The sequence below is a fragment of the Emys orbicularis genome, chromosome 11 (genome assembly GCF_028017835.1).
Source record: "Emys orbicularis isolate rEmyOrb1 chromosome 11, rEmyOrb1.hap1, whole genome shotgun sequence".
NCBI lineage: Eukaryota > Metazoa > Chordata > Testudines > Emydidae > Emys > Emys orbicularis.
The window spans coordinates 71,624,602-71,639,167 of record NC_088693.1 but is presented as its reverse complement, the minus strand read 5'-3'; the positions used below and the strand labels follow the sequence as shown (position 1 = coordinate 71,639,167).

At 44.0% G+C, this 14,566-nt stretch overlaps 1 protein-coding gene across 2 annotated transcripts in view; it reads right to left on the bottom strand.

Moving 5' to 3' along the window:
* TRPM8 (transient receptor potential cation channel subfamily M member 8) overlaps positions 1-14,566 on the bottom strand; it is a 73,256-nt gene that overhangs the window by 25,121 nt on the left and 33,569 nt on the right. For both annotated transcript variants that reach the window (XM_065413047.1, XM_065413049.1), the window contains exons 14-16: positions 11,002-11,147; positions 10,004-10,116; positions 9,038-9,254 (exon numbers count right to left, since the gene is read on the bottom strand). In XM_065413047.1, the coding sequence (XP_065269119.1) occupies positions 9,038-9,254; positions 10,004-10,116; positions 11,002-11,147 (476 nt within the window). The remainder of the gene's footprint in view (positions 1-9,037; positions 9,255-10,003; positions 10,117-11,001; positions 11,148-14,566) is intronic.

The following is a 14,566-nucleotide window of genomic DNA, read 5'->3' as shown; positions in this document are numbered from 1 at the left end:
CAGAAAATCACCACAACAGCATGCCGCCAGCACTGATTACTCCCATCATGGGCCCAGTTCCACCACCATTACTCGCCTTGGGTAACAGTCCGCGAGTGCTCTCATGGATTTCACTGGAGCCGCACATAAGGAACTATTCACAGTAAGCGTGGCCAAACTCGGCCCTTTACAACCATAGAACTGGCTCTTATTTTTCCATCTCCTTGTTGAAGACATTTATTGGCTACAGCATAGTTCAAATCACTAACATTTTAGGGAAAACATCATTCTCAATATTGGTTTCACTGCTCACCTCTATCAGAGAGACACAAATCAGGATTTTCTAGCCCTAAAGGTTCATTTGAAAATGCTTTTGCTATTGCAGTCTGAGTGCTAGACTAATTTCCTTGAGCTGGTCACTCAGTTGGAATACACAGCTGAGTACAGCCCACCAGTGGAAATAAGGGGTACCCAATCTGGCCTTGAAAGTGAAGCCTGCAAAATGATGGATACACAGGAGGGGTACACAGCTAGAAGGTGTGACTGCCAGTGTGGGAAGAAATACACATACTAGCTATGATCAAGCTAGTGCACTAAAAATAGCAACATGGCCATGGCAGCAGCATAGGTGATGGATGGGGTTACCTAGTACAATCCCAGAGGCCCTAGGTATGTAATCCAGCAGCTAGCCTGAGCCACCACCAATAGAGGCCACACTGCTATTGTTGGTGCATTAGCACAACCAGAGCTAGTGTGTATTGTGACAAAGTTCCTCCTCTATCTTGGTGGGTCCTGCGCTTATTGGCAGATTTTCTTGCCTCAGAGATTCACCATGTGGGTTGGGGAACAGCCCAGAGACCTTCCCCTCTGGAAGAACCCACGGTCCAGGTCAATTGGGAGGTTTGGGGGGAACCCGGGCCCGCCCTCTACTCCGGGTTCCAGCCCAGGGCCCTGTGGACTGCAGCTGTCTATAGTGCCTCCTGTAACAGCTGCATGACAGCTACAACTCCCTGGGCTACTTCCCCATGGCCTCCTCCAAACACCTTCCTTATTCTCACCACAGGACCTTCCTCCTGGTGTCTGATAACACTTGTGCTCCTCAGTCCTCCAGCAGCACACACTCTCACTCTCAGCTCCTTGCGCCTCTTGCTCCCAGCTCCTCACACTCGCACCACAAACTGAAGTGAGCTCCTTTTAAAACCCAGGTGCCCTGATTAGCCTGCCTTAATTGATTCTAGCAGCTTCTTCTTAATTGGCTCCAGGTGTCCTAATTAGCCTGCCTGCCTTAACTGGTTCTAGCAGGTTCCTGATTACTCTAGTGCAGCCCCTGCTCTGGTCACTCAGGGAACAGAAAACTACTCATCCAGTGACCAGTATATTTGCCCTCTACCAGACTCCTGTACCCCACTGGTCTGGGTCTGTCACAGTATGTCTATCCAAACCGGGAGTTACACCTCTCAGCTGCTGTGTAGACAAACCCTAAGTTAGGTCGAACAAATTTGCGGAGTGTTTCATCTGATGGCTGGGTTTGCTATGTCTCATCAGCAAGAACTGAACCTTGGACCTTTTAACCTAAAACCATGCCTCTCTACTGCTTAAGCTACAGGACAACAGCTGGTAACTGGAGTCGACACAAATCTCTTAGTGAGCCAGCCTCAAGAGAAGGACAGAGTCCCACAGTGTGTTAACATGCAGCCTACGTATTACCTCAGCTGAGACGTTAATTGGGATACTTGTGGAACACAGGCAGCAGCTCTATCAGATGGGCCAAAAGAAAGTCCTGCTTTGGCCAATTAAAAGTGATCACCATCATTATTTTGGCCCTAACCTTTGCACTTAAGTTTCTCCCCCCTGTAAGATGGATGTAGTAGAACTTTCCCACCACAGAGGGAGCTGCGAAGATTAACTGTTTAACACTTGCACAATGCTTCAAAGATAAGTGCCTCGTGGACCAGCAGTGGTCCATGGACCACAATTTGAGAGCCACTGAGATAACACAGTATTCTTTGACTGGTTTCGGTGGTAGCCGTTTTAGTCTGTATCAGCAAAAAAACCTAGGAGTCCTTGTGGCACCTTAGAGACTAACACATTTATTTGGGCATAAGCTTTCGAAAGCTTATGCCCAAATAAATGTGTTAGTCTCTAAGGTGCCACAAGGTCTCCTTGTTTTTGTATTCTTTGACAGTGGCCCCTCACTTCTTGTCCAGCAAAGACACAGCTCACTGCTGGAATCCCATGGGAAGTAACTGCTAACTCACTATTAAATATTTTTGGATCAGGTGTGTTTTTTCCTAAAACTCTCCAAATGAACAATATTTACCTGTATGTATTTTCAACCAACGATGCCTCTGAAACGCAGTCTCAAATTTAACCCCCACCCCCACCTCTGCATTTCATGGACTGGGGTCAGATTCTGACCTCCAGACCAGAGCCCCCATTCAATGCTTGGGGGTCCACATTGGGCCTGAAACGGGGAAGGGGACTGGATTCTGAATCCTGGCCACATCTGACAGAAGTACTGTGTGATCAATCAATCAAGAGATTTCTGCATTTTGACCCATTCTCCTCAAAGCAGCTCAACAGCACCCAGCACCAACAAATCTCATCCAAAACCTTAGTTCTGATTCAGCTTTGAACTCTATCTTAAGGGTATCACAGATCCAAATATCCCCTCCTTCCGTTAATTCTAGTCTCCTTTTGTATCCATCCAAAAGGAAATGCTATAAAAGTATCAGATCATTTCAAACAGAGATCTGGTCCAAATGCATATTCAATCATTATAAAGAATTGTCATGTACTGAGAGTTAATCACAGATTTAACAATCCTTTAAACATGTTTTATAACCAGTCTGTAGGACCAAGATTCCTACTTCTGGTACAAGTATTTGGGTGTGTTTATGAAGTGGAATGGTGGCATCTAGTGGCTGGTTGAATTAATTTCAGGGTTGGTTTTCCCCTAGGTATCCCATTCTGGAGTAATGTATGGGCTCGTTTTTCCATTTGTAATTAAGTATCATTAGTTCAAATAGTTCTGAATCTTTGGAATAGGATCAATTACTATCAGCCCAGGTGCATCTCAGCCACTGGAGAGCAGTGAATACCTACTCAATTCTCAATGCATTTGAAAGGAAACCAGTGTCCTGGACATTTTCACCTTTTTACACAATGACATAGCAGAGCAGAGTGCCTGGCGTATATGACTTGTTACTGGTGCTATTCAAATCCATCTATGGTAGCTGTCATTTTCCATAGTATGGGAAGAATGGTTAATAATGCACCATGGTTACACAAATGTTTAGATTAGAATCTGCAATGTTATTGTAGCTAGGTTAGTCCCAGGATACCAGAAAGACAAGGTGGATGAGGGAATAGCTTTTATTGGACCAGCTTCTGTTGGTGAGAGACAAGATTTCAAGCTACACAAAGCTTAAGAGTAACAGCTCTATGTAGCTTGAAATCTTGTCTCTCACCAACAGAAGTTGGTCCAATAAAAGATATTCCCTCACCCACCTTGTCTCTCTACATTAGCACTTGTCAAATTCAAGATATTTCTATTTCTGCACATGTTCGGCTCATACCTCGCTTTGAACATTACATGTTGGGAAAGGCAGATGCTCAAGGGCAAGAGAATGCAAGTCAACCAGACTATCACGGTTATCCTCTCATTAGTGGCTTTGCAAATGAAATTAAAAATCCCTTGCTTTTTATGAACCAAAGATGGCCAGAACTGACCTGGATTAAACATTTTATTGTAGCAATTGAACATCTAGGAGCCAAGTCCTAGGCTAATTTAAGTCAGTATAGCTCCGTTCAAGTCACTGGAGCTATACAAGTTTACACCAGCTAAGGATCCAACCCTAGAACTATACAGTCCTCTAGCACTGCTGCCTATTCATATCAGAATTAACTATGAATAGGGAGGGACACACTGCTTCAAACCAGCCAGAACCCTGGCTCAAACCTCAAAGCAAACCCAAATCCAATCACTGAGGTTCAGCAAAGTGTTAACTCTTTACATTATCATTCGCTTCTGCTGGTTTTGGATCCACACCTGCCCAGAAGTCGACATGCCATAATACCACTAAAGTTTTTGGTCCAACCAGTAACAAGAAGTTATTACAGAAGTGCCAGTTAGTATCTCTGTAGTTAGGGTTGTGTTGATCTTCACACTTCTAGCAGGTCTAAAAACCCTTGGATTCACAGTTTAAAATCAGATGCTAATATTTTTCCCTTTGAATAAAAGAATCCTTTGCACTGAAATCTGTCATGTTTTCAGCACACAGGGGAATTATTATGGAAAGTGTATTAATTTTAAAGTGCGACCGTACCTGAGCATAGGAAAAAGCGTTTGTTAGGCTTTAATAACACTTTTCACGCTGCTTTGTGCATAAATAACTCAAAAAATTCTTAATTTTAAAGCCTCAAGTTGGTCCTGTAGCTAGTTCTCACTGGAGAATGCTTGCTTTGCTGAAGCTGAGGAACAATGGTAATGAAGAGGTGGTAACTGTCTGAATCAGTAAGGAAAATAGGTACAGTGCATTTCCAATAAGCCGTTTTCCTACACACACAAAGTACAGGGATCCATATATACCATATACCCACTCTCATATCCAGATACCCACTAGCAGATAGTCAGTCTCAGCTCCAGCCCCACAGCTCACTTTTATTTCCCACTGAGCTGTGTTTTTTTTTATTTTGCAACCACATTTCAGATGTTTTGGGGACTTCTGCCTCCCTGTACACGCCAGCCTCCTGAACACACATGCGAACAAGGTGACTCCTGAGACAGCCAGACCTTATCAACTCCTTCTAGTCCATTGTCACTTGAAAGAGGACTCTAGAGTTTTATTTTCCTATCTGCCCCATCTGACCCAAAGTCAAGTTGTGCGCACCATTTAGGATGCACCGCCTCGGAGCGTATAAAGGCTGGATTTGCTAAATCACATAGTCAGACTTTCATGGAACAGTGAATAAGTAGGGTGCCATTTTGTCTTCTTTTTAAAGCACAATGCGATTACACAGAATTGGTGCTTCCTTACTCTACAGAGCTGCTCCCTATATGTATCCAGAGACTTATCTACTGAGTCTGCTAAAATAAGCAAAAATAACAGGAGTACTTGTGGCACCTTAGAGACTAACAAATTTAATAAATTTGTTAGTCTCTAAGGTGCCACAAGTACTCCTGTTCTTTTTGCGGATACAGACTAACACGGCTGCTACTCTGAAACCTGCTAAAATAAGCTCTTACTACTTTTTTCTCCCCTCATTATACTTCCAGGAATACCACAGCTATAGGAGAAGGAGCTGGGTGGTTTTCTGGCTCATGCGTCATGAAGGGCACATTGAATCATCTTTATTGCTGATGTGTGAACCAGAACACAATTCAAGTTGGGTTCCAATTCCAGTTTCAGGTTGTGGAGCAAGCATTTAGGAAATGATCTTTTCACTTTTCAACTGTACCGATCTGATCTGGAGGAAAAAAGAATATGGCTCCCCACCAATGCCATTTTCAGTCTCTTTTTAGAGTAGGACCTCACTTAAACCAGGCAACTCACTGGGGGGAGGACATGCATTATGCCATGCAATAGTTGATTATTTACACAAGTTGGCAATTCAAAGTTCCAAGTCTCACACCAGTGTAAAGTTGGTCATATTCCATGTAAGTCACACATTTAGCATGACTAATAATACAAAACACTACATACTCTATCATAGAATCATAGAAGATTAGAGTTGGAAGAGACCTCAGGGAGGTCATCTAGTCCAACCCCATGCTCAAAGACTGACCAATGCTAACTAAATCATCCAGCCAGGGCTTTGTCAAGCCGGGCCTTAAAAACCTCTAAGGATGGAGATTCCCCCACCTCTTTAGGAAACCCATTCCAGTGCTTCTCCACCCTCCTAGTGAAATAATTTTTCCTAATATCCAACCTAGACCTCCCCCACTGCAACTTGAGACGATTGCTTCTTGTTCTGTCATCTGCCACCACTGAGAACAGCCTAGCTCCATCCTCTTTGGACAGGGTTTTGGCCGCCCCAAGCAGCCAAACAAACAAACAAAAAAGATTGCAATCTGCGGCGGCAATTCGGCGGGAGGTCCTTTGCTCCGAGCAGGAGTGAGGGACCGTCCGCCGAATTGCCGCCGAACAGCTGGACGTGCCGCCTCTCTCTGAAGTGGCCGCCCCAAGCACCTGCTTGGTAAGCTGGTGCCTGGAGCTGGCCCTGTCTTTGGAACGCCTTTCAGGTAGTTGAAGATTGCTATCAAATCCCACCCCATTCTTCTCTTCTGCAGACTAAATAAGCCCAGTTCCCCAAGCCTCTCCTGATAAGTCATGTTCCCCAGACCCCTAATCATTTTTGCTGCCCTCTGCTGGACTCTCTACAATTTGTCCACATCCTTTCTGTAGTGGGGGGCCTAAAACTGGACGCAGTACTCCAGGTGTGGCATCACCAGTGCCGAATACAGGGGAATAATCACTTCCCTCGATCTGCTGAAAATGCTCCTAATAATGCAGCCCAATATGCCGTTAGCCTTCTTGGCAACAAGCGCACACTGTTGACTCATATCCAGCTTCTCGTCCACTGCAATCCCCAGGTCCTTTTCTGCAGAACTGCTGCTTAGCCAGTCGGTCCCCAACCTGTAGCAGTACATGGGATTCTTCCATCCTAAGTGAAGGACTCTGCACTTGTCCTTGTTGAACCTCATCAGATTTCTTTTGGCCCAATCCTCCAATTTGTCTTGGTCACTCTGGACCCTATCCCTACCCTCCAGCGTATCTACCTCTCCCCCCAGCTTAGCGTTATCCGCGAACTTGCTGAGGGTGCAATCCATCCCATCATCCAGATCATTAATGAAAATGTTGAACAAAACCAGCCCCAGGACTAACCCCTGGGGCACTTCGCTTGATACTGGCTGCCAACTAGACATCGAACTATTGATCACTACCTGTTGAGCCCAACGATATATCCAGTTTTCTATCCACCTTATAGTCCATTCCTCCAATCCATACTTTTTTAAGTTGCTAGCAAAAATACTGTGGGAGACTATATCAAAAGCTTTGCTAAAGTCAAGGTATATCACGTCCACCGCTTTCCCCATATCCACAGAGCCAGTTATCTCATCATAGAAGGCAATCAAGTTGGTCAGGCATGACTTGCCCTTGGTGAATCCATGTTGACTGTTCCTGATCACCTTCCTCTCCTCCACGTGCTTCAAAGTGGATTCCTTGAGGATCTGCTCCATGTTTTTCTAGGGACTGAGGTGAGACTGACCTGTCTGTAGTTCCCCGGATTCTCCTTCTTCCCTTTTTTAAAGATGGGCACTATATTTGCCTTTTTCCAATTGTCTGGAACTTTCCCCAATTGCCACGAGTTTTCACAGATAATGGCCAATGGCTCTGCAATCACATCCGCCAACTTCCTCAGCACCCTTGGATGCAGCGCATCCGGACCCATGGACTTGTGCATGTCCAGCTTTTCTAAATAGTCCTTAACCTGTTCTTTCACCACTGAGGGCTGCTTCCTCCTCCCCATACTGTGCTACACAGTGCAGCAATGTGGGAGCTGACCTTGTCTGTGAAGACCGAGGCAAAAAAGCACTGAGTATTTCATCTTTTTCCACATCATCTGTCACTAGGTTGCCTCCCCCATTCAGTAAGGGTCCCACACTTTCCCTGACCCTCTTCTTGTTGCTAACATACCTGTAGAAACCCTTCTTGTTACCCTTCATATCGCTTGCTAGCTGCAACTCCAATTGTGCTTTGGCCTTCCAGATTACACCCCTGCATGCTCGAGCAATATTTTTATACTCCTCCCTAGTCATCTGTCCAAGTTTCCACTTCTTGTAAGCTTCCTTTTGTGTTTAAGCTCACCAAAGATTTCTCTGTTAAGCCAAGCTGGTCACCGGCCATATTTGCTATTCTTTCTGCACATCAGGATGGTTTGTTCCTGCACCCTCAATAAGGCTTCTTTAAAATACAGCCAGCAATCCGGGACTCCTTTCCCCCTCATAGTAACCTCTCAGGGGATCCTGCCCATCAGTTCCCTGAGGAAGTCACTTTCTATACTCAACAGAACCAAGTTAGTTGCTATGAGAATTTCCACTTGGTATTTTATAGGTCACATTCCTTGCCCATACATTTTGTGCAAACCACCACCATCTGTGCCCCCCAAACCTAGTCAGAACTTGGTCCCCCTTTGCTCTGTGCACATGAAATTCCAACCATTACATTGTATTAACACTCTGATCGTTTGTACTAAATACACAGCAGACATCTTCATCATTTCTGTAGACCAACATACAAACGTGGGACCTGAACCTGAAATCTTCTCTCACGCAGTGCCTCTGTTGGCTGCAATAGGCGTGTTGCCTGACAAAGGACTGCAAAATCAAAACCTCTCTCACTCAGTGACCCTTCAGGAGTTCTACACAGATTCCTGCTGTAAATTAAAAAAATTGTAAGCACTGTACTTTTATTTTACTATTAAACATCTATATAACTCTCCTTCCAGACCTCAGTGTTAGGCCTCTGTAAGCCACAGTTCTCTCACTCATGAAATGACAAATACCAGTGATAGCTGCATAGGTTTGTAAAAAATTCTAGAGCATGACAACACATTTTCCATTACAAAATTAATCTAAAATGACCTAGATTGCTTTGACAATTTATACCACATGATTTTGAGAACTCTCTCTAATGGCAAAATCCTCAAAGATATTTAGGTGCCTAAATCCCATTGAAAGATACCTAAATACCTTTGAGGATCTGGGCCATGGACTAATACATACAGCACAGGATCAGTATGTTTCCCTCAACACACACACACACACACACACACACACACACACACACACACACACACACCTTCTGCCAGCATTAGCAGGAGTTGTGTGTGTCAGTCATGGTGAACACAATCACTTCCTTTGGGGTCTCTGAATGACTTTTGCATAGCATTTTGCACATAACCGTAAGAAGGTCTCCATTTCTTTCTGCATCTAGGAGAAATAAAAAAGTGTCTGCCTGGAAATAGGCCATTTTGGTTCACAAGCGTTGCCTACTTGTCTCACTTCATCACAAAGCAGGATGAAGACCAGAACATAGAGGATGAGTTCCAGCATGGTGGGTTCTTTCTGGAAATCCATGAGCAGGACGTAGGCGAAGAGCAGCAGGAAAACAATGTAGAAGATGACGTTCCAGGAGAAGACCACAAATGGGGAGGTGAAGAATGAGGCATAATACAACAAGAGCTTCTTGCTCCTCTCCACGGGCTTTTTCCTAGATAAAAAAAGGATGATCTCAAACACACATCTCTCAAGCCTTTAAAAAAAATGTTCCTTGTGAAACTAAAGTAGTGACCATGCAAACATGCCTGATTTTTTAATCGAAAAAATCACTTTGAAGTGCTGTCAAATAATTATAGTCTGGGCAGCATCAGTTAAATGTCCCTGACTCACGGTACGTTGGCAGGGTGGCCTATCTTGTCCCTGAAGGACCAGAGTTGTTCTGTCTCTGGCTCATTCAGCCACTAGCCATCTTGTTAGCAATCCCAGCCAAATGAGCACTGATGGGATCACTTGTCAGCTGGGAATTTTGCCGAGGCCATGCCTCTCCTTTCATATAGGCCACCAAACTGCTGCCAAATGGTAACAACTTGTGTTCCCTAATTTCAAACTTTGTCCTCCTTGCTATCATGCTCAGATTAACCTCCACAGCAGATGGACTCTATCAGAGGAAAGATGGATTTGCATTTAAGATACTGGAGTGGGACTCGAGAAACATGGGTCCAATTCCCAGTTCTGCCACAAAGTCCCAGCATGACTTTGGGCAAATCATTTCATCTATCCTGTGCCGTATTTTTTCATCTGTAAAAAAGGAAGGACACTTCCACTTAAAAAGGCTGTTTGGGATACGTTCATTGTTTAGGGCACTCAGATACTATAATGAGGTGAGCCAGATATTAGCACCTAAATAGGTTATATAGACATGCTTCCCTTCTGTTTTTCTACCAATGAGAACCCTGTTACCTGAAGGAGATGAAACCACAGCCGATTAAAGGGAAAAGGAACAGACACAATATAATCTTCCAGTTCTTAGTGTCCCTCGAGATCTCTCCATACCACTGTTTGGAAAGGAAATTCTATAGCAAAGAGGAGAAAGATTAATCCAGGTTTTATTGAAGCAGGGTAGAGAAAGCAGAACTGTAAAATGTGTTTGATGTTTAATGCAGAAAGCCCAACAATGATTTCTACGGAAACATATTAAGTTGTTGGATTTCTGTAGCACTGGAGGACTTGGGAGCTGCAGAAATATTGAGCTACTCAGGTCAAGAGAAAGGAAAGGCTACTGCATAAGCCCACTGCTCCATCTTGTGCCAGAGGCTAGCATCCCCAGGATGTTCCAAGCGGTTTTGAGGTAGGAGAAGCAGTTAGTTTCATTTAGCTGAGGGAGTCTTAGGTAAGGACACCACTCTGCTGAGTGCTATGCCCAAGAACACGAGCAGAGGGAGGAGATGCACTGGGAGTAAAAATCTCAGGCAGTCTCCATCAGTAGACCCTCTATGAACCCCAGCTGTAAATTAAAACTTTCCTCTCCTGGCATAACACCTGTGGGTGAATCACCACTCCCCTCCATGCATACTTTGACTCATTCAATGCATACTTTGCACGTGCAAGTTTCAAACGCACCCCTCCACATGGGGCGAGGGCATCAGAGAACCAGTTCTACAGCATGTTCCTTTTAGCAGCACAACCACCACTTTATCTGATCGCGTAGGGGAGGAAGTAATTCACAATGGCAAAGGGACAGAGTTCACGTTGCTGTGGGATCCTTCTCCGAAACGCTTGACTTCCAAACAAATGAGAGCCTCGGCCATTGTATTTCTTTAGGATAGGTGTTTTCAAACAATTAATCTATATAACCTTTAAAAAGGAAGTGAGCACAATATTTACATCGCACGTGAGCAGCCTTTTCTTTTTCTTATGGGGGTGGGGGGAAAGAATCACTGCTTTTTAGCTTGTGTTACCTGCACTCCCGGCTGTGCAATGAACTGCTGATCTTTAGCTTCCACAGCAAGTTCCAGGCAATTGCTCCCGCCCCAGGCTTCACAGGAATAAGTCAGCAGCTGTTCAGCCAGCTCTTCATCACTGCTATAGCACTCAGAGAACAGCTCTAAAGGAGAGACAGTCCCACAAGGACAGAAGGGAAAAAAGAAAGCCTGTGTCAGCCACGCACCTCTTCACTCTACCCAGATCCCTGGCCCCATTTCACTCATGCTCGCAGAGATCAAGAGGCTGGAAATCTTGAGACTAAGGTTCGTACCGCAACATTAACTCAGCCATTTTGCACGGCCATTTTACAATATAATCAGTGACACGCTAAGCTACATATTTAATAGGAATAGGAAATACTATGTTTGTGCAACATGATTGAGCTAATGTAGCTGCAGGAGTCAACTCATTTTTTTCTGACTGGCATATTTGCTTGTAGAATCTTCAATTTGCATTCGTAAAGTTTTTGGCAATTAATGTCCAATACAAGAGCTCCTTCCCCATTTTCACAACCGTAGATTAGAAGAGTGGACTCCAAATTTAATGTCTGCATGGAAGTGTATGGTGAAATTCAAACTGATTTGATGATTGCATATTGATATCAAAACTAGGTTGCGATTAAGCGCTGAGAAGTTGTCCAGTAAAAATGGTACCTTCTTACTTAACACATCTGCTCCGTGTGTGTGTCTAGCTACTGGTTGCGGTGATAAAAGTGAGTCTTTGTAGCACTGGACTCCCATTACCCCTGCAGAACCAACACAGCTAAAAGTGAGCAAGCTGGCAAAGTCCCTTCTGTGCTGGCAAACCCATTGCAATATAACTTGTGAACGCCAGGGGGATTTTGTAGCGATGGCAGTTAGAAAAATACCCACTTTTAACCGGTACATTGGATAGAGCGTTTGAGACTGTATGCAGACAACCTCACAATTCCATTCTTCAAAAAGCCTATGAGAGCTCAGTCCTGGGCCAAGCAAGTCAATAGCAGTTTTGCCATTAATTTCAATAGGATCAGGACTGAGCCCCAAATTCTGCTAGCCTTATTTCCATGAATAACCCCATTATTTTCAACAGGGTTACCCAAATGAGGACGGTTGGCAGCATTCTGGCCTTAATATTTTATTTTAGATAAAAATAAGGGCGAGGAGGATTACGGGCAAGATTTTTAATGGTATTTAGGTTCCCCAAGGTGCAAATAGGTGCCCTGTAGAATTTTGAAAAGCACTTAGGCACCTAGCACCCATTGATTTCAATAGGAGTGTTTGAAAATCCCAGTAGGCAACTAAATACCTTTAAAAATCTGACCCTATAAAATTAGGCAATTTTTACAAACACCGTACATGAAATAAAATGTTCTGACAACACCTATTAAGGATTTCAGCATAACCCGTGAGATACAACCAGCTCCCCAAGTGAAAATTCAAATTCACTTGAGAACTGGGTATGTTCTTTCTGCACAAGTGTGTAGCTTTGATTTCCCTTCTTGTGTGCTGCTTTGAACCATGGTGAAAAAAAGTGTTCCCATTTCATTCTATGGGTATGTCTACACTGCAAAAAAAAAAAAAGACCCATGGCAGTGAGCCTCAGAGCCTGGGTCAACTGACGTGGGCTCACAGGGCTTGCTCTATGGGGCTAAAAGTAGCAGTGCAGATGTTCCCTCAGGCTCTGAGATTCACCCCCCTGGCTGGGTTTCAGAGCTTGAGTAGGAACTCTACATTGCTATTTTTACCCCATAGCATGAACCTGAGTCAGTTGACTCCGGCTCTGAGACTCATTGCTAGGGGGCTGTTTTGTTTTTTTGCACCTTGTAGTGCGCCTTCAGTGTCTATCGTTCCTTCACCGTCGAATGATCTGATTTGGGAAGATGATACTGACAAATTACTGGGAAGCTGAAATGCAACTTCACAATCACCAACCTCTAAGTGCAGATAGGGATTTGTCCTTTTGGCTTTGCTTAATCTGTAGTGAATCTAGTAGTCCCTTACTAGACTTTAGTAAGGCATTTGATACGGTCTCGCATGATATTCTTATCGATAAACTAGGCAAATACAATTTAGATGGGGCTACTATAAGGTGGGTGCATAACTGGCTGGATAACCGTACTCAGAGAGTTGTTATTAATGGTTCCCAATCCTGCTGGAAAGGCATAACGAGTGGGGTTCCGCAGGGGTCTGTTTTGGGACCGGCTCTGTTCAATATCTTCATTAACGACTTAGATATTGGCATAGAAAGTACGCTTATTAAGTTTGCGGATGATACCAAACTGGGAGGGATTGCAACTGCTTTGGAGGACAGGGTCATAATTCAAAATGATCTGGACAAATTGGAGAAATGGTCTGAGTTAAACAGGATGAAGTTTAACAAAGACAAATGCAAAGTGCTCCACTTAGGAAGAAAAAAATCAGTTTCACACATACAGAATGGGAAGAGACTGTCTAGGAAGGAGTACGGCAGAAAGGGATCTAGGGGTTATAGTGGACCACAAGCTAAATATGAGTCAACAGTGTGATGCTGTTGCAAAAAAAGCAAACATGATTCTGGGATGTATTAACAGGTGTGTTGTGAGCAAGACACGAGAAGTCATTCTTCCGCTCTACTCTGCTCTGGTTAGGCCTCAGCTGGAGTATTGTGTCCAGTTTTGGGCACCGCATTTCAAGAAAGATGTGGAGACATTGGAAAGGGTCCAGAGAAGAGCAACAAGAATGATTAAAGGTCTTGAGAACATGACCTATGAAGGAAGACTGAAAGAATTGGGTTTGTTTAGTTTGGAAAAGAGAAGACTGAGAGGGGACATGATAGCAGTTTTCAGGTATCTAAAAGGGTGTCATAAGGAGGAGGGAGAAAACTTGTTCACCTTAGCCTCTAAGGATAGAACAAGAAGCAATGGGCTTAAACTGCAGCAAAGGAGGTCTAGGTTGGACATTAGGAAAAAGTTCCTAACTGTCAGGGTGGTTAAACACTGGAATAAATTGCCTAGGGAGGTTGTGGAATCTCCATCTCTGGAGATATTTAAGAGTAGGTTAGATAAATGTCTATCAGGGATGGTCTAGACAGTATTTGGTCCTGCCATGCGGGCAGGGGACTGGACTCGATGACCTCTCGAGGTCCCTTCCAGTCCTAGAATCTATGAATCTATGAATCACCATGAGCTGCACTGTGCCATCTTTCCCTTTAGATCATAAATAAGTGCTTTGCACTGAGTGGCTTGTCAGCTGGCACAACTGAGTTATGGGTATTATACAGATTAATAAAAACAAAATATTAATCCCTGTGCTGCTAGCTACCACACACTTTGATTTTGTTTTTCATACCTCAATGCCACATTCATTTGGAAATGATTCAACGAAGGTGTAATTAACAGCATCAGCATTTGTCCAGGTTTCAGATAAAGCCAGAAAATGAACCTTATTAATGACAGAAGAGGTAGCAGGCCATGAATTACCATGTTACCAGGAGGGCTGCCACTCATCCTAGCACCATGAGCTCTATACCTCATGGACTGGATACCAGAAGATTTAGAAATGCATAACAAGAGACCAGAGC